The sequence below is a fragment of the Cyprinodon variegatus genome, unplaced genomic scaffold, assembly GCF_000732505.1.
Source record: "Cyprinodon variegatus isolate N-32 unplaced genomic scaffold, C_variegatus-1.0 Scaffold1094, whole genome shotgun sequence".
Lineage (NCBI taxonomy): Eukaryota > Metazoa > Chordata > Actinopteri > Cyprinodontiformes > Cyprinodontidae > Cyprinodon > Cyprinodon variegatus.
In genome coordinates, this window is record NW_015151547.1 from 1 (window position 1) to 25,832 (window position 25,832).

The 25,832-nt window shown below is 37.4% G+C and overlaps 4 protein-coding genes across 5 annotated transcripts in view; 3 read left to right on the forward strand and 1 right to left on the reverse strand.

Moving 5' to 3' along the window:
- Positions 1-828: 828 nt before the first annotated feature.
- Positions 829-5,365, forward strand: b3galt6 (Beta-1,3-galactosyltransferase 6). Its single transcript, XM_015400353.1, has 2 exons — positions 829-1,148; positions 3,926-5,365. Exon 2 carries the CDS (start codon positions 3,930-3,932, stop codon positions 4,947-4,949), a length of 1,020 nt encoding a protein of 339 aa, XP_015255839.1. The 5' UTR covers positions 829-1,148; positions 3,926-3,929; the 3' UTR covers positions 4,950-5,365.
- A 5,548-nt stretch (positions 5,366-10,913) lies between these two features.
- On the reverse strand, positions 10,914-14,551 carry LOC107101436 (protein FAM107B-like; the record flags this gene model as incomplete). Its single annotated transcript, XM_015400354.1, has 3 exons — positions 10,914-11,022; positions 11,137-11,281; positions 14,268-14,551. Coding segments are annotated over 3 exons (528 nt in total), but the record flags the coding sequence as incomplete, so codon positions are not given.
- A 1,907-nt stretch (positions 14,552-16,458) lies between these two features.
- On the forward strand, positions 16,459-22,646 carry tmem167b (transmembrane protein 167B). The gene is made up of 3 exons (XM_015400339.1): positions 16,459-16,613; positions 17,069-17,200; positions 20,785-22,646. The coding sequence occupies exons 1-3, from the start codon at positions 16,604-16,606 to the stop codon at positions 20,865-20,867; spliced, it is 225 nt and encodes a 74-aa protein (XP_015255825.1). The 5' UTR covers positions 16,459-16,603; the 3' UTR covers positions 20,868-22,646.
- A 2,019-nt stretch (positions 22,647-24,665) lies between these two features.
- The window catches only part of LOC107101432 (mitogen-activated protein kinase 14A), a 32,509-nt gene continuing 31,342 nt past the window's right edge, over positions 24,666-25,832 (forward strand). For both annotated transcript variants that reach the window (XM_015400349.1, XM_015400348.1), the window contains exon 1: positions 24,666-25,092. In XM_015400349.1, coding sequence (XP_015255835.1) covers positions 24,974-25,092 — 119 coding nt within the window. In that variant the 5' untranslated portion in view covers positions 24,666-24,973. The remainder of the gene's footprint in view (positions 25,093-25,832) is intronic.

Below are 25,832 nucleotides of genomic sequence, written 5' to 3' on the forward strand. Positions count from 1 at the left end.
TTTCTACTTTTACTTTTATACTTTAAGTAAATTTACAAGCCTGTACTTTGTTACTTTTACTTGAGTAAAGAAATTTAATCAGTACTTCCACTTTTACCAGAGTATTTTTTAACCCAAGTATCTGTACTTTTACTCAAGTACGGAAAGTGAGTACTTTTGCCATCTCTGATGTAATCCCTTGTTTCGAATCAATAAGTGTAAGGGATTTCATGTACTCTTTAATTTCCTGCAATAAACATCTGAAGTTGGGGAACGTTTTGAAACATTTACAATTGTTTATATGAAATTTGCCATACAAAATGAGTAGGTTTGTAATAAAGATAACATTAAAGTCTCCATTGGCAAAATACAGAATTAGAACATGGAGGATTTTGTGCACTTGTGGGGTTTTAAAGAAGATCTTATGTGAAGTGTCTGAAACAGGAGAACTTCAATTTGGCCTTTTGTGAATAAAGTGTTAAAAGTCAAAAAAGTCTTCTTAATTTCTCCCTTTCATGTTTATAAGTTTTACAGTTCATCAGTACGTTTTCTACATTTTCTTTTTCCTCCACATCCTTCACATTTTCATTATTTTTCCTCCCTATCAAATATAAATTGTCATTTAAATAGGTATGATCCACTCTTAATCTGGTGATTATTATTTCTTCCCTTCTGTTTCTCTCGTTAATGATTGTATTTAATACATTTTTTTTACCTTATAAATTAAACTGTATTTTTTTGCGTTTACACGTTATATTGTTCAGCAAGAGACCAAAATTGATGGATCCAGTAAGTCTGCTTTTATTTTCCTAACGCGCGCCGGGGGCGTCACTTCCGCTTCCGCTTGCTCCTCCTCTACAAGGCTCGAGCTACAGAACCACCAGAAACTGACTGGGTTTCCACTGCAGCGCTGATAATGAACCCATTATCAGACCTCAAAATGAATTACCTAAACCTGTTCTATTTTTATTTATAACTTCTTCTGATTGCGCCCGATCTCATCCCCTGATAAGGCCACCATGAGCAGGCTGTGTGTGTCTGCTGTCCGCTTCCAGTGCCCACAAAGTGCGCAGATGCTTCTATCAGGGGAGCTAACGCTAGCTGTGCACGGCTAGCTGTTCGTGGCTGACCTGCCTGCATCATTTAAGGAAGCCCTTAAACCAGCAAAGGTAATAAATCCTCCTTATAAAAAGTGTGACAACATATAGAAGCATGCTTTTTCAGCGACATCATGCTAACCCGCACCGTTATCAAAGAAGAAGAACAGATTAGCTTAAATTTCAATTCATCTTGAAGGGTTTCGACACAAATTGTATTGATCCTGCGTTAAAACTGTCCTGCAGAATACTGACACCTGTTGGACATTTAAAGCCACTACAGGCAGTTTATTGGACAGTTTAAACTGAATAAATTTTGAATTATAATCGGTTACTTAAAACAGAATTTAACACTGAAATAAACTGAGGTTTTTATGCATCCATGTTATACATTTAATTTTGAAATAAATTCAATTAATTAATTATCTAATAAATCCGTCAACTTACTATGAATTGATAAGCGGTCATTCATAAATAATATCTTGTTTGATGAGGATCTTTCCATTAACTTAAGGGCCTAACTATTTTATATGCTAAATTATTTAAAAAAAGTAGTGCATATTTGTATTTTTAACAATTTTATTGCTCCAGTTGAATTAAATGCTTACTGAATTTAAACACATTATTAAACTCACATTATTAAACTTTACATCCATAGAAACTTAAACAATGTAGGAAACTGTTAGGTTATTTATAACAAAACAGAAGATGAACAAAATATGTGAAACCCTTCATGGGTGTAAAACTTTCATTAAAAGAGGGGATATATCAATTTGACACTGTCAGAATATTTACCGTTTTACTTTAAAGGTATAGAGGACAATCGTTTAGTCCCGGGTGTATCATCTAAATGAGTGGTCCTTCTAATTGCCAATCATTCTGGTGATATGTTTACGTAAAACGGTCCAATGTCCTCGTCCCCAGTTAGCCATTTTTTGTGCACTTTCAGCCACATATGTGTGGTGAACTATGTTTTTAGACAGTCATCTCACCGCGGTTGTTTGAAAATGGCCGAGGGTCGTAAGAGGAAAAAGTGTCTACAAATTGTATGACAAGAAAAGAAAGGCCTCAGAAGAGGTAGATATATCCTGGAATGCTTTGCACATAGAGCTCTCCTTGCAAAGCATTATGGGATTTGCCATCACAGTGGCCCGTTGTCGCTGCCCGCCCACGGAAACTAATAACAAAGATGGCGCTGTAGAGGAGGAGTTATGTGACCAACAGAGCAAAACACAGTGATCATCTGTCCGAGTGATAAGTTAACAGAGTTTGCTATTAAGTCCCCGCTGTATGTGGACACAGTAAGCTTGTATTAGCTATGGGATAAGCACATTCTAAACAGGGCGTGCACGACGAGAAAGTGCACGCTCTTGCACAAGCATTTTTTTTTTTTTAGGTGGAGAGGACAGAACTTTTAACATGCACTCATGCTTGGAGAGATTTCGTGCTCCTAGCAGCGCCTTTAAACGTGTCTGAGTACGCGCTGTTTAAGTTTAAATTAAGTTTGTTGAGTGTTTATATTTAGAAATTAAACTGCATAGAGTTGATTCTGCATCATGTAAAGGAAATCCTTTATGATGTTTCTGCTCCAGCATGCCTCCTGCCTCCTATCTGGCTTTACTTCTCTTGCAAATACAAGCGAGCCTTTGTTTAAGAATGAACAGCAGCGCCCTCTAGTGGACTGAATAATAATAACTCGGATAGAACACATTTAATTTAACCATTAACCATTGAATTTAACCATTTATTATCCATTAATAGGCAAATTTGTTTGTTGATTATTTGTTTGCATCCCTAATCCAAACAATTAATTTCTTTTATCTATTTATACATCTATCCATTTATTGCTCCTATCATCCCTCAGTTCATCCATTCCTTCTCATGTTTATTCACTTGTGTACTCAAACATCTAGATTCACACATCCAGATGTCTCCTAATAAAGGCCAATCAATGCTTTTGACGCATAGCCTCTGCAACCGTCAAATCTGTCTCTGTAAGGTTCTACACCGTTGTCGTGCACGGGGAAAAAGTCCTCACCACACATCGGGCAGTCAAAAACCCGCGCAGACAAAAAGCAGCTGCGATTGGTTCTTGCTGTGCTTTTCCAGCTGTCTGTGTGGTCATCCTTCTCGATTCGGTGCCGGGATGCGCCATTATTTAAAACCGAGGAACAACTACGATGGACAACCTACTCGTCCTCCTTTGTCTTTTTGCCAACTCCTTTAACAGAACCTGTTCCCCTTCAATGTCTAGCAACTGTAGATCCATCTCCGTAACCGTGATATCTTGCAGACGCACAATTGTTGTTTTGGAAGATAAACACTCCTGTCGGCGCCACCAAAGTTCTCGCGATAGGCTCCCTTTTGCACATTGGCAGGAAACTGCTGTGCGTCCCTAGAAATTCTGGACCGACGGTGCAGAAGCATACCAGCAAAACTGGTTCATGGCCAGACCCAAGCGACATTTGATGTGTGCGGTTGCAGAAGTATAATCTGCCCTTAATGGTCAGCTGTCTTTCCTGATTCCTAATTAAAGCCTGACCTCTTATTTATTGTGAATTTTTGTTTCCATAATTTACAAACAAGCAAAGAGCATTATGAGAATTTTGGGTCTAAAACTGCAGAATTTGGACATGAAAAATGAAAGGAGTATTATTTATCTACACAAATAAGCAAATATTTAAGCTTTTAGATGAATCAGTTACAACTGTTTTTCATAAAGTCATTTCATTGTCTGCCATCTTTGTTGTTATGAGATATACTAAGTAACTTGTTTGCAAAATATAGTATGAGATATTTTTTCTTATGTGAACGATAACAAATGTTTGCCTTTTTCTTTCCACATTCAGCACAATGAATCTCTTCCGTCTAATATGTCGCCATAAGACGGCTCTGGTCATCGGTACTGTATGCAGCTTTGCAGTAGTTCTTGTCTTCTTGGCCAAATGTACATCAGAAACCCTGAAGCAGGGTCACCTGGACCCTCCGGGCTTCCCTCTCCACACTAAATCTCTGCAGTTCCATTCAGATCACCAGAGCCCTGCCTCCACTTCTAAAGACTTGTCAGCGTTTCTAGTTGTCCTCATCACGACAGGACCCAAGTACACAGAGCGGAGGAGCATCATCCGCAGCACTTGGCTTTCCAAGCGGGATCCGGATGTTCTCGCCATGTTTGTGGTCGGGACTCACGGCCTTTCCAGTGAAGACCTTCAGAATCTGAACACAGAGCAAGGACGCCACAAAGATCTGCTTCTACTGCCTGATCTTCGGGATTCCTACGAGAACTTGACACTAAAGCTGCTGCACATGTACTCCTGGCTAGACAAGAGCGTTGACTTTAAGTTTGTCTTCAAAGCTGATGATGATACGTTTGCTCGCTTGGATCTGCTTAAAGAGGAGCTAAAGGGGAAGGAGGCGAGCCGGTTGTACTGGGGCTTCTTTTCCGGGAGAGGCCGGGTGAAATCAGCTGGGAAGTGGCGCGAAAGCTCGTGGGAGCTCTGCGATTACTACCTGCCCTACGCCTTGGGTGGAGGCTACGTTCTCTCCGCGGACCTGGTGCGCTACGTGCATCTCAACGTAGGCTACCTCAAGACGTGGCAAAGCGAGGACGTGTCACTGGGCGCCTGGCTGGCACCGGTGGATGTTCGGCGGATGCACGACCCGCGCTTTGACACAGAGTACAAGTCGCGAGGCTGCAACAACAAGTACCTGGTGACACACAAGCAGAGCTTGGAGGACATGCTGGAGAAACACCAAACTCTGCAGCGGGACGGAAGGCTCTGCAAAGAGGAGGTCAAGCTGCGGTTGTCCTACATTTATGACTGGAGTGTGCCGCCGTCGCAGTGCTGCCAAAGAAAAGATGGGATCCCATAGTTTCTGTCCTTTTCACGAATTAGAACTGAGATGTCTTATTAGAAATATTTTACTACAAAGCGAGGACCTTTTTTTTTTTTTTTCTGTGTGGACAACTTTAAGATTGTGCAACTATTATTTGATGTCCAACATAAAAAAAAATTGGAACATTGAAACTTTTAAAACCATTGTTGTATCTGTGGAAAGAGAATAGTGCACTTTTTCTTTCCACCAAACCGGATTCAGTGTTCAGCTGATGCTCTATTTGTGCTCAGCACCTCTTGCTCTAAAGCATACAGTGGTGCCATCTCACCAGCTTTTCGCTAAATGAGACGAAGGAAGTGCTCCAATCAGGAGCTAGCTGTTACCTTTGGAAAGAAACCTGCAACATTTTGGGAACCACATGTTTAAATCTCCATTTTATTTGTTTTATGGCATAATTATGGTTAAAAACATGTTGGAAAATTTGCTCTGTTAGATTAAAATAAGAAAAGTGCTGGAATAACCTAAGCTCCCCTTGTTTGGCTTTGTGCCCCTTAAAGTACGGAAAGCCATATTAGCTATTAATCTTAAGATCCCAGAGTGCAACCTGGCATGTATTTAACTTCCTTAAATATGCTACTGGTTGATGAATAAGCATCACTACAGACTTAGACAGATTCTATTTTGTCATTTTGTACACACAAGTGTAAACAAAAAGAAATTTCATTAAGTACAGCTCTAGACTATTTCATTCTCTAAAGTGCAGGTCAGCAGCAGTGATAAAAATCATTGTGGCACGTTTATGAATAACTTATAGAGGTTTTAGCAGCTAGTGGTGTGTAATCTCTAACTGTTCTCAGAATATTTGATTCATGTTGACCTTTGTAAAACATTGCCTGGTTCATTTGATGTTACTTTGGCAACATTCACACTGCACACAGTTTTTTTTATATATATTTATTTGCTCATATACGACATATCTGAATTTTTCACATCAGTCAAGACATCCCAGTTCCGATATTTTTCCCCAAAAATCTAAACTGCCAGTACCATATGGGACACTAAATCGGATGTGTATGCAATAGCATCGGTGGTCTGAACTCATTTCATTTCATCCAGTCTCTAATCACTCATTTATAGACTCATCTCCTGCACAGCAGTCGCTGCTCCACAGCAACACATCTCAAATACCTCTGCACTTTTTTTTTTTTTTTCTTGCCTCCATCTTCGTTTCTCTTTGAGATTTGAATACCTGTTATTCTGTCCATAAACATTACGTTGCTGTGTGGCGTCTACACCGGCTTTCAGCATACGCTGTAAAAAGCCTCATTTAAGTAGGAGTTTGAACAACCGTGCAGAAGAAATCTCATTTGAGCATCAAGACCTGCATCGTCAGCATAGTTTGTGGCCACGTTGTGCCTATAAAAAATATTTAGTGTGTTGAGGCACTTATTGTTTACCAGGTTGGGGCATCGGGAAGCATTTAGGATTAATAGGAAAAAAAAATTCCATAATAACTGATTTGAAAGTCTAAAGTACACAGCTACATGAGCCTCTCATCAGTTTGTTAAAAGCAATTCTTCATAAAAGTAAATTAAGTTGTCAAACAACCTGCCGTATTTGTCTAGCTATTTATAGTAGAGGGGTAGTTTCAGTGTGTCCAGTATTGCAGTGGGCTATAAAATCTTAGTTACTGGGTCTTAAAACTCTTTTTACCAGTAATTTATGGGTCTGATGGACTGATCCCATCTAACTGGGCCCATGTTTTTAATGGGGTCACAGAACAGAAAAATTAGTCGCCTGTGAAACTAAAGAAAAACAGGAAGAGTGCACCACTTCGCCAGGGTTTCAGAGCCCTGATCGGGAAAATGAAAACTACTATTTAGGAAGGCTTGGGCTTAAAGCTGATAGTGATTTCTAATCAATGTGAAATTGGACCAAAGGACAAATCGGTTACCCTCTTTCTGTTGGCGCCTGTCATCATAAGAAATTGGTTTAGTAATAACCTGCAAAACTGGACGTAATAGATTAACATTTCTTTTAAAAAGTTTATTTGCCCTTAATTTGAGCTTGTAAATAAGATTATCTGCCTAGGGAATTAATATTTTTTCCACTTATAAAATAATTAGACATTTTTTTAATAAACATTATCTTTTTCTGTTGCCAAATTGTCTCACCTACCTGCTCAACTTAAGGAGAAATCTACTTGTTTAAGAAATGTTTTGCAGTGTAGGGGCCAACAGGCAGCAGTTGTAGGGAGGCTCTGGCCCCTATCTATAACCACCCTTGGTGGGGTCATCTTTACAGCAAATAGGAGAAAACAAAAGTGTTCGATTTAATGACAGCATTTACACATTACAATTTCCTGCTTTTCTAATAACGTACAGCACTTTAATGCCCTTTTTTTTTTTTTGTTCGGACGTGGAGAAAGGATTGAATTAATAGAAATTTAGATGCAGCTTTAAGCATTTGATCTACATGAGATGTTTTAAGTGTGGTGATGAGCTGGCACCAAGCTGTGGAAAACAGAAAAGGCTCTTTAGAGGAAGGAGTCTCCTGTTCAGAGTCAAAAATCAATACTAATTTTCAGTTTGGAAAGTTTCACTAAGATCGTTTGGAAAAGTGTGGTTGTCAGTTACTTTTTTTAATGTTTGATTGATTAGAAGATAAATAATTCTGCTGACATTTAGACCTTTTTTTGTCTCTGCTTTAATGTTTTTTTTTTTTTTTAACTATGAGTAACTTTATTGATCTAAAGTTTCTACGTTAGAGGTTGTTAAATTTTTTTTCAGTCCCGTTCTTTTTTTTTTTCTTTTTTTTTTTAGGCTGTTTGCAATTTAATCTCCAGTTTTTACCACCTGGATGACTCCAAACTGTTTTGTTCTTCATCTGCTGAACCTTCTGCTTTGAAAATGTCAGTTAAAAATAATAGTGTTGTCATACAGCAAAGCCCAGAGATTACCCTGCCATGTTCCTTTTGTTTTGTGAACCCTATTTCTCTGGGATTTATTTATTTATTCTTAACTTATTCTGCAGCAAACAGCACGGGAGGTGCACAGTTTGGTGCAGTGGATGTTATTTTTGATCTTAATGGACTGGATGAACAGAAACTGTTTTTTTCTTAACGTTGGTACATGAGTTTTATTTTATTTCTTAAGCTAATGTGAGAATATTAGTACGATCTCCAGCAGGTGTTTTTGTTTATCTCGGTACTTTTGGGTCAGGGTATTTATTGTGCTACCTGTGACTATTTGTTAGCAGCAAACCTGGCACTTTTTTCCTTTCTTTTTTGTTTGAATTGCCTTTAATATTCTCTTCTTTGCTGTGTTGATAGCCGTCTTTTTAATGTGACTCAAATTCTCTTTTGTTTTTTAATGTCTGTAATGTCAGAAAACTTTGGGAATTTCCCAAAACGGCTTCGGCCTGTGTGATGCAACATCCAGATTTGTCAGGTTTCACATCGGAAACTGATTTTATATGTTTTCTCCTTCAAAAAAAGACAAGCATTAAACAGATCAAGTGCAAACTCATTTGTGTGGCTCCGGTACTGTTTTTTTGTGGATTAATGCCAGCATTGATGGGAAGCAGATTCAGCTCTGATGAGGCTTCACGTGTGATTACTCACCCTACATCTTTTTAAGAAACTGAAATGTGCTTTAATGCATGCTATCTTTTTTTAGGTTTAAATCAAATACAGTTATATTGATAAACTATTTACCTTTAAAGTAGATTTTATTTCAGCAATGCACGTTTTAGTTCATTAGCTGTATTTTAGTATTAAAACAACCATGATCAGACACAGGCTCTTTAGAAAAGCTTTTACAACAACAGATTTAACTGAGAGATCTTGTTTTACTTGAATGTTTTTTTGCAGGACTGTTGCATTTTAAGCCAGCAGGGGGCATCTGATCTCTTACTTCTGTGTTTACTTTAGTCCCCCTGAAGGCCGGAGGCAATACTGTCACTAAATGGAACAGGGTAGAGCCACATTAGGGTAAAGGATGAAAGAATAACACCGAAAAAACAAGCATGTTTTTCAGCTTATTAAAGGTACTGTGGGGGATTTCTTTTAAAGACCCACCCTCTCCACTTAAAATAAAAATGCGTGTGCAAGAGCATGCACAAGCCCGAAAGTGCGCGTGTGCAGAAAAAGATAGATAATGGGGCATATCGCCAGAATGACCATTAGGAGGACCACTTATTTAGATGATCTACCTGGAAATAAAAGATCCTCATTTATACCTTTAAGTGAGCCATAAACTTGTAATTTATAAATGATCGTCTCAGTAAATTTTAGAAATGAAATATTAAATTGGTTTAAGGGAAAAATCGGTCGTGGTCTCTTATATTCAGTGCATATCTTCATAAGAAACTGATCTAAATTAGTAAATATTTCTTAAAATCAGTGTTTTTTCCCATCGATTTTAGCAGGAAAATAAGATGATATCCTAAAGGAAGGAGGCTTTAGGCCCTTAAAATTACATACTATAAAATGCTTGAAATAAGAAAATATATATATTTTTAAACTTAAATATTTTTATTCCATCTGCAAATTGGTTCAAATCAATATAATCCATTTTGAGAGATATAAACTTACATCTATATTTCATGTTTTCAGTACAAGGGTCAGAACCAGTTCTACAGGGGTACTGGCCCCTGTTGGTCCCCATCTAGAACTGTCCATGCTTGGAACTCAAAAATTCACTTTTTTTTAATACATTTTTACTGATTAAAGAGGGGGACTGCTTTTTCTGTGTTTTTTTTGGGGGGGTTGTTGGATGTTTTAGCTGCATGTTTATCACCATTAGATTGGCCTGAAACCCCTGAGAAACTTTACTGCTGCTCCAGTGGTTCTTTCTAATTATTCTTTTACAGACTTTAGCCTGCTTCGTGTTTTCAGACAGGTTCTGTCTGACAACATAATTAATTGATTTAATTGGTCTGAGAGTTTCTAGACTCTGTGATTAGCAAGTTAAACTGAACATAGTTGTGGTCACGCAGTTAAGTCGGTGTCTCAAAGAGTCCAGACGTGACCCCTACAGGGCGCCCCTGCGTAATAAGGGCAGTTTGTTATTCATGCATTAATTGCAATGTTGAATTCTGTAAACATTTAATTAAAAATAAACAATTAAGTCTAAGATAACTACAGTTTAAAGTTGGTAGTTTTGCAATTTAACCTCTTAACATCTATCTCATTTTGGGAAATTCTGACCTATTTTGCATACCCAAATGGAAAAGCAAATAACTTAGAAACTGTAAGCCCAAATTACATGTGTGATACATTATTTGAAAGCTAACAACTTATAGTTGGGTGAGTAAAACTCAGCCCAAGCTGCATTAGTTCAAATATGACTCAAAATTGTTTTTTTATCCTTGAAAATAATAGGTCTTTTTTGCACAGCAGTAATAAAGACATGCTTTCTTGTTGTGGCTGCTTTGTCATGTTTACATTTTGACATGCTGCTATATCTGTGTTAATGGTGCTTAGGTGCTCACTGTGTCCATAAAAGGAACTTGGTGGTTGAATTGTGAAGAATCTGAGCTTTCTAACATGTCTATATTGGTAAAAAAAAAAAAAAAAAAATGAACTGGTGTAATTTTCATGCATTCTGAGTTATTAGATGTAAACACTTTAAAATGGGTCGCAGGCGACCCGGTATTGCAGTTTTTTTCAAAGCAACGTGTAACCTATTGCAGAATCTTTGCTCAGTTGTTAAATGTTTGTCATATGAGGGGATTTAGGGGTCCCAGTAAGCAAAGATTGTGTTTCTGTGGGCATTTTTTCCTGTGTAGTAGTTTAACAGTTTTTAAACAAGGACCAAATTGCTCTTTAGAGTTCAAATGACACAACCAAAGGCCAACAGTAAAGAGCTCACTGTAAGAGCTGCAATATTAATTTAATAAACCACATTTAAAAGAGAAGACCAGTTTCCAGTAAATACTGGTGACGGTTTTAGCAGATGGAGACAAACACGGTGACAGTCAGAATGTTTATTGCTCTTTTTGGTAGGCATTAGGAAGAATGTGGAACGTGCCTCAGGGTTTGTCTCACATGTATAAACTCGGGAACATTCTTCAACCCGGCCCTCCACCTCTTCTCCTCCAGCTCATACTGCGAAACAGAAAACATCGAAGAGTTTGTGTCTGTTTGTTTAAGGTTGCATACTCCCAGAGAAAATGAATCGGTGAAGAGTTTCATTTTATTTTTTTGAGTCTGTGAGCTTACCAGTTCTAATTTCTGCCGTCTCCTCTGCAGTTTCACCTCCAGGTCGGAGCGAGGTCGGAGAGCCTGCTCCCTCTTCCTCAGCTGCTCTCTGGCTTTGTTTTCGAGGACACGATGCAACTCGGATTTCTTTCTTGGCAGAAACCCCCTTAAGAGCAAGCAGAACGTTAACAGGCGGCCATGTCTCTGGAATGAGTCAGAAATGCTGCAAAGTTTTTCTACCTGAGTGCAATTCATTAATCAGTGTGGATGATACGTACAGTGCCCTCCTCTATTAGTATACAATATGAGCTCTGCAAATTCCACAGTGTTAAATATGCAGTGTCAAAGTACTTTGAATCTTTTAGAGTTACAACAACTGAAGTAAAATATACACAACGTAGAGTCCTAATTTAACACTAATTCCGAGTGGGACCAAATGCACTCTTAAAGTGTTACTTTAACACTGCAAAATTTACTGGGTCGGTTCAAATGAGAATAAATTAAAAGATTTTATTTTACACCATATCATCTTCCTCACTCTCCTTGTGCAGCAGCAATATAAACATTCCTTATCTGGCTCTGTTTTGGTTCATATAATGTTGAAAGACTTTGAGACCAAGCTTTCTAACACTGTGCAGCATCTTTCTTTCTAGAATCCCTTGATATACTTGAAATTTCATTGTAACCTACAAAGATTCAAGGCACTCTGTGCCAGGGGAAACAGAGCAGCCCAACATTGCTTCCAACAAGGGTGTCCTACTTGGTCACTTTGGCTCAAACAACAAAGGATGCTGGGATTGATGTTCGTTGAGCTTAAGGTTCACCTTTAATCTATTTAGAATTTTTTTTTTCTGGGCCCTTTTGTTACCATTTGGATTTTCGATCTCTTTGATTTGTCATCAGGTTTACTCCCATGGCCATGTCCTGGGGGGTTGGCTACAATCCCATGGATCTTTAAGTTTTCAGTCAGAAACATCAAGCTACTTGGTTAATGGTCTTATAGCATTTACCTTTAACATTTTTGTCTATATATATTTTTGTTTTTTGACCAATATAGGAGCTGTTTTAAACTGATTGTTGCTCTAAACTGTGTTTATAAGCTCTGATCTTTTGAGGTTCATCATCAAATTCACCAGGGAATATGGAGCAGGTACGGTAAAAGAAAGGCTTCAGCCGCATGAGAGCATTTTGATTTCATGTTTGCTTTAATATTTTTGTTTATGTCATCCTGTTGCACTCAGTTATAACTCGAGTTATCTGAATTTAAATTAGATTTTGACTTTTAGTTTACTATATTAGCTGTACTTACTATTTTCATTAAAAACTATCCTATCCACAAAAATCCTTATTCACATGTTCACCTACATTTTCAAGTTATGATGCATGTTCACGTTGTTTATTGACTGCATCCAAAAATATTAAGGATATTTTCAATTTAAACAGAGATATGAAATTCTACAATAAAATACAGAATGACTTAAATTACATACAACTCCTCACTTGGAGGACAGAGGAGGTGAAAGGAAGAGGGAGAAAGGTCAGCACCCCCATCCCATCCTTGGACATCCTATGCAAAACATTACCTATTGTCACTCATGTGCAATATTCTTCTCTCTCACTTTGCAATAGCTCATGCAGACTACTGCGTAGCCTGTGTCATTTTTGTAGTTATTTATAAGGTAAGTACATTTCTGCAATACAAGTGCAATAATCCAAGTCAACTATTGAGTAGTCTGTTTAATTTTCTCTTTCATTTTCATATGGTCAGTACATTTCTACAGTGCAAATGCAATAATCTAAATCAACTACTGTGTAGTCTTCCCTTAGCTCTCTACTGTGCAGATATTTTTATGTCTAAAGGAAACCTATTCCAAGACATTACCACTTTTTCTTATGCTTTTTGGGACTATATACATGCTTTTTATAGCATTTTGCTTTAACTCTTTGTACTCTATATAAGCTACTGGAACCAGCATTCCCCTGAAGGAGTAATCCCAAGGGATAAATAGAGTTGAGTCTTAGTCTCATAGGCCATGGAATCAGTGTATTCTGTCAAATAGGCTGCATGTAGGGATATTAAAGTCCAGCAGGTGTCAGTATTGAGTGGCACACGTCCATTTGGTCACATTATTTTTTGTTTTTCTAGGAGTCCCATCATTTTTCTCCAGGTCTGTTTAATGAGTTTAATTTTTTAAATCATTATGTTGAAGAATAGTTAAACATTTATGGCTGCTTTTCATTTGATCAATTTCATACAATTTTAATTTATATTACTTTTGTCAGATTCAAATTATTTCTATGGTCCTTTCTAAATGTACTCACTATGGGATGCTCTGTCTAAAAGCTTCAGTTTGAAATGATGTTATTATAATTAATATTTTCCTTCTTTCAATATGTCTTTACCAGGCATTCCAAAAAAAAAATGCAGAGGGAGCTGCTGGCCTAAATGCTTTAAATCATCATCACTAGATGTCAAACCTTAAAAAACACGAGCAGCGTTTCACCATCTTAAAAAATCAACAACAGGGGAGGAAACACTTGGCTCCGGTTAAGAGATAAGCAGGGATGTTCAGGTGGATCTTGGACTAGGTCAAATACCACCTGGACATATGTGCTTATCTATGACCACAGCTCAAAGCTCAAAGACAGCTGGACTGAGTATGGCTAAGAGGATTCAGTGACACAAACTCTGCCATTAGACTGCTGAATCTTATGTAAAATGGGTTATAATAAAAAAAAAAACCTGAATGTTAGAACAGTAAATATACAGTCCTATGTTTACATTACTGTTTTTGATCATAATGTTTTTTGTTTTTTTATCACTGCAGCTTACCTTATCAAGGATGCACTTTAAATTTTTTTTGTTTGTTTGTTTACACTTCTGTATGCAAAATGACAAGATAAAATCTAAATCTCTAAGTGTAACAAACAGAGGGGCAGATAAAATGCAGAACAGTTACTGCTACCTTATTTAAAACAGCCTGGTTTAAAAAAGATAACTGCACACTATTAACATAAAAAAGAAAGCTTTTTGTTTAAGAAAAAAACAAAAAAAGTGTTAAAATCATTGTAGATTCTCATTCTATCATCATTTATAATGATGTAGATTGTTTTTTTTTCTATCACAGAGGGACAGACAATTGCCTCCTTACTGTTTATGGCAGAACAGCAGCTCCTGATGAAGAGCTCTCTGTTGGAGGGAGGCCAGGATAGGATTTATCAGCTTCTTTGGTTTGATGAGGTCATCTTCCTCCTGTTGTTGATTTTCTGTCACCTGGTGAGGCGGGCTCATCCAGTACTGCACTCTGTCTGATGCGGATAAATGCAGCGTCAGAGATTTACTCCCAGCGAGACACAGAATGTAACATAAATCAGGTGGCTTTTTTGACAGGGATAGGTTGTGAAATGTATAAACAAGTGAGGCTTTTTCTCTATTTAAAGGCAAAATATGAACTTACTTCTTTTGTTTCTTTTTTGTGCTCCCTGAAATATAAGGGGGGAAAGTACAGATCAGCGTCAATGTTGGTTTGGAAACAGGGTGAAATCCTTTATGCTAAAATCTTCAAAGACCTTAAATCCTTCAAGCATGTAGACTGATTAAGTAGACACTTGTTTTTTATTTTTCCTTTATATGAAAGATGCTTTTGAATTTTTTATATGATCAACAGCAGAGAAAAGCCCTACAGAAATCAATTGGTTATCATGTTTGTTCAGCAGTATGGAAATATTAAGTTTTTCTTTTCTTCTTCATCTTATCCATATCTGAGCCATGAAATGTGAATTAGGATCCTTGTGTCTAAGTTTTGCAAACTAAACGATGAGCACAACAAATTAAACTTAAAACAAAATTAAATAGAAAACAATAAATAGAAACATAAATAAACAAAAATTCCAGCACAAGGTTGAATAATGTTTGTTACAAACATATCTTCTCATTTAATTTTTTTTTGTCATTGTTTAAGAAAAAAAATGCATTGCAAATAAGAAATACAGAATGATTTTATACTAAGTCTGCACACTACTACAAATCTTGTCGCAATTCAACCCACAAAATGCTTTAAGAACAAACTTTTTTTTTTTGCATTTGTTTGTTCTTATATTTTCCTCTCTTCTAAAATATATTTTTTATTCTTGTACAAATCCTGTTTTTATTTTTTATATTTATTTGTTTTATCATCAAATACCAGCCAGTAATCTCAGCAATAAAGCAATAAAGCAGTCTTACCTGCAGTGTTTGGTAGCGATGCATAGCTTTGGAATAGAGACTGTAGAAGCGGGTGATGCAGGAGAAGCTTTCTCTGCTGTTTGCCCACAGAAAGCTGCAGACCTTGTGAGGTGGATCAGAGCAGCTTTCTGTGTGCCACTCTGTCAAATCTTGTTAAATGACTTATGACCCTTTGTTCTACACCTATGATAATTACAGGGGAAACTTCTGTCGATTTTAGCTGCAGTAGAAGCAGTGTACTCAGAGTTAAGCATAATAAGACATGATAATGATGAGGATAAAGTCAAAAACTTTACACAAATTAGCATTTGATTTGTGGCTTCATTTCTAAAAGGTCACAATATTCCACTGTTGCATAGTAGTTTGCTTTATTGGTAAATAGTATTTTTTTTCTGTTAATGTTCCTGAGATAAAACTTTTAATTAGTCGTGGGCATTATACAGGAGATATCATATAGATAAAAAAACCCAAACTCATTGAACCTTAAAGATATTTCTTAAATTATCAAAAAAAAAAAACTTTAGTAAAGCATTTTTTACTGTTACACAGTCAAATTACCTTTTACAATGGACATATAAATACGTAAAATAAAACTCTGTTGCACATAACATGAAATGGCTACCAAATTAACAAACACAGTAGAATACAAGGATAAATGAAAAACCATAACCTGGATGTATATACACTAATAAACAATGGGAAGAAAGTAAATAAACAAAACAAAATGTATATGTGCAATATAATAATAATAATAATATGGACAAAACACACATAAAAATAAACAGATTTAAAGATTTTAGCACAATAGAACGAGGAAAATAAATAATGTATTCAACTGAATGATAGACTGATAGATATATAAATGCTGCATATATAGTAAATACATAAAATGCATTGTGCACTTAATAAAAAAAAGAACATACATATACACAAAAATCTTTCTGAAACACTTACAATTTTTGGCGTAGTTATATATTAGCACTTTCACCTTTAAGTGAATATTGAATATGTTTGATAAAACGGATGACAACTTATTAAAAACAGATTTACGCGAGGTGGTGCAGTATCAAGAAGGTCCTTTAGGTGGCGGTAATGCCAAACGGTCAACAACAAACGTGCAACGTAAAGAAGACTGTCAAGCCAGGAAAACGGAAATACCAGGAGCTTGGGCAGGATGCGATCTTTTCCTTAAACTAAAGGATGGTTTGTTAATTATTAAGAAGGAAAAACTCATATAACATCGCCGTAGACCAAACTGCAGATATGACCAATGGTAAGTATGTTGCTCTAGCTGATGGGTGGACGGCAGGAGAACAGTTTCTAATTGGTTTAGATTTGAAGAAGAGCTAGTGAAGGCTAGCTTGGTTGTAGACGTGGCCCCCCCTGTGTTACTTTCTGTCTTTCATGAGGATTGAAATAAACCCACCAATTACTCTGATACGAATTTGTCAGATTATTCTTCAAGAGTTACAGATGGACCGAGCTTCCTGCGTTTACTGCATAACTTACAATTTATGTTTGTGGTCTGCAACAGTTATTATGCTAACTAACTAGCATATGATATCCAGCTGGACCTTGGCTGCATAACCCTTAAGTGATTGAATGTTGCCTTTGAAATCCCTCTGATCGGTCTAATCTAATTTACAGCAGTATCCCTTTAAATTAGTATATAAATATATTTAGATATATATTTTTAGTCATGTTTACAATGTTTGTCCTCCTCTGCAGTGTATTCCTTTGACGGCATCCTTGTGTTTGGGCTGCTGTTCATCTGCACATGTGCATACCTCAAAAAGGTGCCTCGGCTCAACAGCTGGTTGCTGTCAGAAAAGAAAGGAGTGTGGGGCGTCTTCTACAAAGGTAACATACCCTAACAGTGCAACAACTCTTTAAACTGTTGCAGTTATAAAAAAAATACCCATATTGTTAGGATTATACCTTTAGAAACACTGGAAAATGTATTAGAAAAAAAAAACATGATTTGTGGCGTGCCTTGTCATGATCAGGAAACTTGTCAAGTAGCACAAATGGGAAAACTTCTTTTAACCTTCATTGGTTAAAAGTTCATTTATTTTCCAAAACATTACATTCTAATAAGAACAGTGAGAATATCTGGAATGCATGCGATGTCCCAATATGCATGCTTTTAATTCAGAATATTATTGCCTTTTAAAGTGGTTTAACCTGTGTAGTTGAAACCAGAGGTTTACATACACACTATGTAAATATTATACCATCCATTGTTCAAACTTATAACTATGCTTAGTTTGGGCTGTGGTGTGGCCTTTCTCTATGGATTGGACAGTTTATAGTTTATTAACTATTTGTTTACCCTTGTCTTTTTATAAAAGTAAACTATATATTTCTTGTTTTAGGTAAAATGTGATTTCTCAAATGCTTTTGTTTGTTTGTATTTTCCTGTTTAAGGGTCTTTATGCATGGAGTTTATATGTTCTCCCTGTGCAGGTGTGGGTTCTCTCCGGGTACTACGGCCTCCTCCCAAAGTCCAAAAACATGACTGTTATATTACTTGTCTTGTCAAAATTTTTCTTAGGTGTGTGTGTGTGTGAATGGTGGTTTGTCTCTGCGTTGCCCTATGATGGACTGGCAACCTGTCCAGGGTGTACGCTACCTCTCACCCGTAGACAGCTGGAAACAGGCAGCAGCACCCCTCACGACTCCAGCTGGGGATAAAGCATGACAGAAAATGGATGAATTAAGACACTTGTCTGCTTCCTTATAATTTTGTAGAATTGCCTTTAACAAAAGGCTGTGATTGGTCATCACTGATCACACACTTTTTCATGAAAATTCCGCCAATATGATTGTGAGCCGATCGAACGTCACTCGAACACTACTCGGCATGACTTCCAGAAATGGTTTTTTTGTCTCAAAATGTTTTTGCAAAGAGTAATCTGCTTGCTTACGTTACTTTTTGGATTATGCTCCTTCTCACTCAGCGGAATTTTATTAGGTTTTTGTTCATGGTTTGTTTCAATATGGTTAATGGTACTCCAACCAGATTCAGATCCATATTTTTACATGGTCTTCTGCTCTTTTTCTTGGAGTGATTCACACATTTCACATATAAAAGATTAAACATCTATTTCTCCCTCCTGGATATTATAAAAGCTAGAAGTTCCCATGGTGTTTTAATGTCTGGGAAGATCAATGTGGACTAGACCTTAATATGGCCAAAACATATCACGATTTATTTCATAATTTTGGTTGTATATAACTTTATTATCGATGTAAAAATAAACATTAAAAGCCTCAAAAATACTTCCCAAGAATTCCAACAACTTTTAAGAGATAATTTCGAGATGAATAAAAACATAAAACTACATAACTAGGGGTTTAAATCACATCCATCATGGCGATTCGATTCAGTTTCTATTTCCTGACCCAATGATTCGATTATTTTCGATACTCAAGAATACACCATGATTCGATTCGATTAATTGGTTCATTTTTTTATTTTTATTTTTTTTTTTTTACACCTTGCAGGCTAAACAATGTTTCAAATTTGAAATAAATCAATGAAAGCTGTAATATCGTTAAACAACAACAGCAAATAACAGAAGTAGAAAAGTTGCACTCCACCTATTCCTAATAAAACCTTATTCACTGAAAAATAATACTACCCCTGAGTTATAGATTCTGAAAGGCTTTGCATCAAAAAATACTGCACAAAATCAGTGCAATGAAATACCTCGGATCCAGACCTCCTCACCCCCTCCACAGACGGGACAGGAGGCCGGCTTGTTTTGTTTTTATGACCGAAATTGCGGAAAACCACTCATGAAATTTGACCCGCTAGAAGAGCGAGGTGCGCGAGAACGCTGGGACCCTTTTTCCACCTGGATCTCCGCTCTTTTTGGCCCTCATGTCCCTCCGTCTTTGGACTAAACTCGCCCCCACTTCCTCTCCCCCTCGGCAGTATCTAGACCCACAGTGTGTAGCACAGACCACACTTCAATATTGAGCATAGATCAAAAATGTCTGTGTCAAGCTCACTGCGACACACTGCTGTAAAAGTATAACCAGGAAGCACGGTAGGAGGGCAAAATAGGTTTAGCGCCACCGCAGCACGGGAGGGAGAATTATGTCCAGGAGCAAATGGATAAAAATAGACAGGAGGAAAAAAAAAACATGAATCAAAACTCTTGCAGACGTATCGATGCATCGGATTGTTGGCTGTTGGATCGATGCATCGATACAAAACGATTATTATTTACACCCCTAATAACAACACTGGAATGTCAGTCAGTGACAAATATTAAATGTATGTTGAAATATCAAAAATGTCATCTCAACTCTATGAATATATATATTTATCTTAATATTGGATTATAGCCCAGGTCTGTGTGGGACAATAAGGAGTCTTAGACTTAGACAACTTTTGTCATTTTGTATACACAGAGTGTACACAAAACAACATTTTGTTTAGTACAGCTTTTCAGTCAGTAAATTAACATTTCCATTCAATAAAATGCAGTAGTGATCAAATGTAAACATGATTCCTTGTTACATATTGCTACAATATCTAACAAGGAATCATGGTGTTGAGGCATTGTCTTCAAATAACATCCATAGGCGTCTCATCATTTTGCCAGAAAACGTTGAGATGCTAACAAAGCCCTATGCCATCATCTGGGCTTTTAAGAAAATAATAAAGTAAGTCTGAAACATGTTACCATTATAAAAATAATCGTCAACTAGTGTGGCAATCGAATCATTACCTAGAGTAATGGGACAGAGATTCTAAAAGATGCTATTTGCTGAAATAATAGCTTGCTTGTAACAGCAATTAGGACACAGCTCTAGAAATATAAACTATAAACATTTGGAAACAGGAAAATACAATTGTACTATTAAAGATTAAATTTCTTTATGTGTATATATATTTGTACCTATACATTTTTTTGGTTCTGTGCTTCATTTAAATTTGCAATAAACGTTTGTTTTTATATAATCCAAATGTTTATTTTGAAACTTTAACTTATTGATGGTGTCCCCTATTGTAGATTAAGTGATTAATGGAAAAAGAAACTGATTCGTCTATAAATAGAATAATTGTTGGGTTCAGTCCCCCCACCCCCCACTCCCCCAAAAGAAATCTGTCCTGAAAAACAGAAAATACATGATCAATCTGGTATTTATTGAATGGAAATAATTTTCATAAATCTGAGGTGGATTAAAAACGTATGCATTTATTTTTTTCTTTATCTGGTTTCTGCTGTGCGGTTGTGATTGTAATTATAAACTGGTAGCGATCCAAATAAAAACACATTCTAATCTACCCTTACCCTCCTTATTAAGTAGAATGCTAAACAATCAGTTTGGGCTAACAGTATGTATTCCTCTAAGTTGTTGTGCCTTTATGTCCTGTGTTGTATCTGTTGCTGACCTGCAATCTTCTCCCTCTCTTATCTCCTTCTTAGCTGCAATAATTGGGACACGGCTTCACATCCCTGTGGCAATTTCCTGCTTGATCATGGCCTTTTACGTCATCTTCCTGAAATGATAATCAGCCTGGACTGGAGGGACTGGATGGCTGCAGGCTGGGAATGGACTCATTTCTGTGGTCCTGTGTTAATCCTCACTCTGGGGGTCTCCTAAGTGACAGATGATACCCCACTGGGCATGTGGACCCCTTGTAAATATTAAGCCAGTGCTGCCCCCTTCTGGTGACTAGGAATTCAAACCCTCCCTGTATATTTGTGCACTACAGACATGGGGGACTGTGAATCTACAGAGAAGGCCCACAGGTTCACTTGATTCCATTCTATTGTTGGGTTATATTGATGGCTCTCTCTAACTTACACACTCACTGGGTTATTATTATTATTGTACTGAAGGACACGGGAGGTTGAATGGATAAATGTACATGCTACATTTTACCTGTGTCCTATTCAAGTTTTGCCACGCTATACCTAGCAAAGAAAAATAAATAAATAATAGAAATCAAATGATTCATTCAACCTGCTCCTAGTTATGCTGTTTCTGTGTTGCCTTTCCTGGTACTGGTGGAGGGAAAGATATACAAAGCTAATATATAAATATGGTTACACTATTTTCTTTTATTAATTTTACAAAATTCTTTTATTTTGCCAATTTTCTGAGTAGAGCTATTTGACATCTCATCTCAACTTGTTCAGATCTCAACAGTTTTTTGCATTATCTAATCTAATAATTAGGATGATTTCATTTTTAGTCTAGTTACAACCACAACTTTATTGTACTTTACTGGAATTGAATGGGATATCATTTAACTGACTGGTGAAGATTTGTAAAGCAGATGGGGGAGGGGAAGACAAAACCTAAAATTCTCTGAATTTGATATCAGATCTGATGTATCTAAGTTACTTTGTAAACTTTTGGCCACGCATGGCTTTAAGTCTCACTTTCCAGGGTTTCAAGCAATTTCCAGAGGATTGGTCGGCTAGTTCAAGAATATGCTTCAGTGGCGACATTAAGGTCCTGTCAGAAGGTGAACTTTTCCCTCTGTGTGGAGCAGGCCTCTTGAGGTTCAGTGTCCTTTATCTTCTAGAACTGAAATACTTAAAGCTGGAGCTCCTAGCAAAATCCCCACAGCACAATGCTGCCACCACTATACCTCTGAGGAGTAGGTGTGGTGCAATGTTAGTTTTCTTATTCATGTTGGTCGCTCTTAGGCTTTCACCAAACTTCTGCAGTTTTACTAAAATTAAATCATAGGGAGCAAGATTCATTTTACTAATTACGTCTGATGACTCTGGTTTTACTGGATTTTATTTAGAGGGTTTAAAGTAAAGGGGAATGACTTTATGCCTGCCACACTTTTAGATTTCTATTTACAGATTATTTTTAGACTCTGGTGTCCTTTATTTTTGTCAGTTTTTGAAAGTAGGCAGACAGGAAATGGGATTTAAGAGAAGAGGAAGACGTGTGGCAAAGGTCATGTGGCTCGATTCAGACTTATGACAGCTGCATCGAGGAATAAAAGCCTCGGCACGAGTCGCGCACTTAACCCCTGCACCATTATGCCCACACTTTTAAATTTCTCTATGTCCATAAAAATTTATCCGAAAGTTAATTTTAGCATCACTTAACATCTTCAAATGAAGGTAATGCCTAAGTAAATGTATTCGACTTGCCTGAAAACATAAAAGCAAAGCCAAAGTTTTGTGATGCTCCTGCCCTTTTATCCGTCTGCTGTTATTTGGACTTGTGGGACATGATTTGTATGATTAAATTGCATTGTTTTGTTGAGATTCAATGCTGTTTTGATTAAAAAATGTTAACAGCTTTGGTGTTGTGGTTTTTGACAAACACAGTGTAATGCAATAAGTTCCAGTACCAGTGAGACCTAATGCAACATAAGTGTGTCTTCATGCTTCTTATTGTTTACTTGTTTCGAAATAGCTCACAGCGATTGTGGTCAGCATTTTTCTCAAAACAACACGCAGTTTTCCTGTTTTCATCCTAACCCCTAAAACCTCCAAGGTAAGTGGGGGGGAAACCCCACAGAAATTCCCATCTAGGTGTTCTTACCCCTTTATGCACGGTGGTGGGCTCTGTGCAGTGCTGCTTCTTGGAGAATATGTCTTTATTTGACCTTTTGTCTTTCACCTCATGTATTTTTCTTAGTGTTCCTCATGCTTTCTGGTAAACAACCAAGATGTCGTCCAAAGTTTTTCAACAAAACCGTAGAGAATGGTACACGTGCGTAAGATTTAAGGAGGTCTCGGATCTTTCCCAGTTGACCCTTTACCTTATTTCAAGAGGATAAATAAAATGGCCTGTTCATACTTGAAGAAACGTTTGAAAAAAAGTCATTCGACTTGTTTTACCGCTGAGATTCTGACCATTATCGGAGTGATGAGTATTTTGTTTATTAATAAAATAACTCCTGATCCTTTTCAATTTAAGTTGTGTTCATCAGAGACTTTTACCCTGTATTGTTACAGATATGTTTCTACTGCTGTAAACGAAATCAGTTCACCTCAAAAGACAAAATAAACACCTTAGTCATTATATAAATTTTATTTTTATCATTGGTCTGACAGATGTTCTTTTTTGTGTTTTGGGTGAACTGTCTTACAATTTATAATGGACAGATTATTGATCCATACATACCTCTGTAAGGGAAACATTGACTTTGATCTTTTAGGCTACTAAAGACAGGAAAAAGATGGGTCTGTTAGATTTTTCTGCTGCAGTAGTAAAAATTATGGTAAATCATTGACACAAAAATAGGTTTAAGTAACATTAAATGTATAAGACCATGTAAATCTAATGCAACTACAGTCTAAATACAGATACTCTGAGAAGACTGTCAGACTTGTTATTGAACATGACTACCAGGGCAAAGCTAATGGTAAAAAGGGCAACGGTAATTCTGAGAGAGGTATAGGCCTTTTACTGAATACACTGTGACAGTTTGTAAAAATACAAATGGCTAAGTGATGTAATGTCTACAATTAGGGTCTACAACTTCTTAAATCCAAAGAGCCATTTTCTTTGTTGGTAAGAGGCACAAATATTGCATGAACTTTTAATAAGAAAAAACAACTTATTTTTGTTAAAAATTGAAATCTCTTGCAATTTTAAACAACCAATATTTTATTTTTAGGTTTTAAAACCAGGAAAAACAAATGTTTTATGAAAAGTAAGCTTAGATTTTCCTCTATGAGATATTAATTGATGGGTAAGAAGGAACAAAAAAAGACAAAATACACAAAAATAGACCTTAAGACATATTTCTTGTACGCTTTTTGTAAAATAGATTTCAAATTTTAATTTAAAAGTCTGCTTAAGCTTCTGAGGCTGATATTTGTTATGCTATATTTAAAACCAATACGTGGCCTATTTTTAGTGTTAGGGATTATCAAGAGCTATGGTATTCTGTCCAATAGCAGCCACTTTGGTGGCTTCAGACCCCTGTTTGTGCAGCATGTAATTTTATGATATGCACTGATTTGTGACCAACTCATAATCTGAGGAATGTTTTTTACATTCTGTAATGTTTAAAACTTTTACAATGGGTGTTTTTTGTATCTTTGATTAGAACCGTTTAGTGGCCTAGATTTGTTGTAGTTTTGATCCATACTTAAGGTCTGATTTTTTCATAATTGACATGTTTATTTTCTTTTAAGATGTCATAAGGTACACATCTTTAACTCCTTACAGAGGGGGGATTCCCGCCCCTGAGGATATCCCCTAATTTCTCAATATCGCGTCATTTCTCGCGAGAAAATCGTCCCCGTTCCCGTGAGCGCGACTGACGGTTGGACGTGCGCGTTCTGGGCTCCTCGCGCTCAGCTCAGAATAGAGGCGAAAAATCCAGCGAAAGCCAGACAGAGTGCTTCCTGACCTGAAACGTTCTGTACGCCAAGTTGTTTCCGATCGTTCTGAGACAGAGGAAGGGAATTTTGCTTTTGCGCAACTTTTCTTTCTTTTTTTTTTTTATTGTTAATTTTTATTTTGCACACACTGGGTCAGTGAAGTTGTGATTCATTTTTAGAGTTTAGACAGGGAGAGCAGCAGCAGTGCACGTCAGCCTCGCGCAGGGAGGAGCGGAGAAGAGGGCAGAAGTTTCCGCTGGGCTTGTTTTGTCACCGCGGGGCTGCTGGTGGTCAATCCGCAGGAATGTCGCACAAGGAGAGACCCGTTTTCTATCGACAGGAGCTCAACAAAACCGTGTGGGAAGTCCCGCAGCGCTATAAGAACCTGTCTCCGGTCGGCTCCGGTGCTTACGGATCCGTGTGGTGAGTAGTTGCTCCTGCAGAGAGCCCTCTCGAAAGCAAACCGCGCGATTGCACAACGACCCAGTGGCTTTCTGAGGCCCAGATATCTGTCTATTTTCTGGGTGTAGTTACCAGCTTGCAGAGGGCTTCCGTGCTAAAAGCGGCTTTTGTTTACAGCTTCACGTCGTGCACTTTTTTCGTAGTGGTTTGCTTCCACATCGATGTATGTTGATGTTTCTGTGTACTTTCGCTGTTGTTTTCCTAAGCCCACTTTTGCTTGTTTTTCAAGTTAATCGAGCTGCTGGTGGCTGCAGACGGCTTTCGTTTTGCACTTGCACTGGTCCCTCCTCTGGTTGGCTGACATGCCCATACTTGTATCATATGGAGAAAGGGGTGCCTCCTCATTGCATCTGTTCTCCTTGTGTCTGTAAATAGCACCACTGCTCTTAGTCCTCCACCTAAAGTACCTGCACCTTTCCTTTTCATCATGGATTGCAAATCCTGGACATCGTGCATTTTCCAGTTGGGTGCAGCCTGCAGAGTACCAGAAGGTCACGTGATTTTTCGGAAACTAGGCCCCCCCACTGCACCGTGCTCTACAGGAACCCATCCGAGGAGGAGGAGGAGGATGAGGATGATGATGACTCTGGAATGATGTCACCCTTTCTCCCGTTGTGTTACACACGGATGAGTCACAGTCCCGAGGTTAGGTGTTGGCTTCAGCTCTGACTCCCTCCACTCAGCTATGTTATAGATGAGGA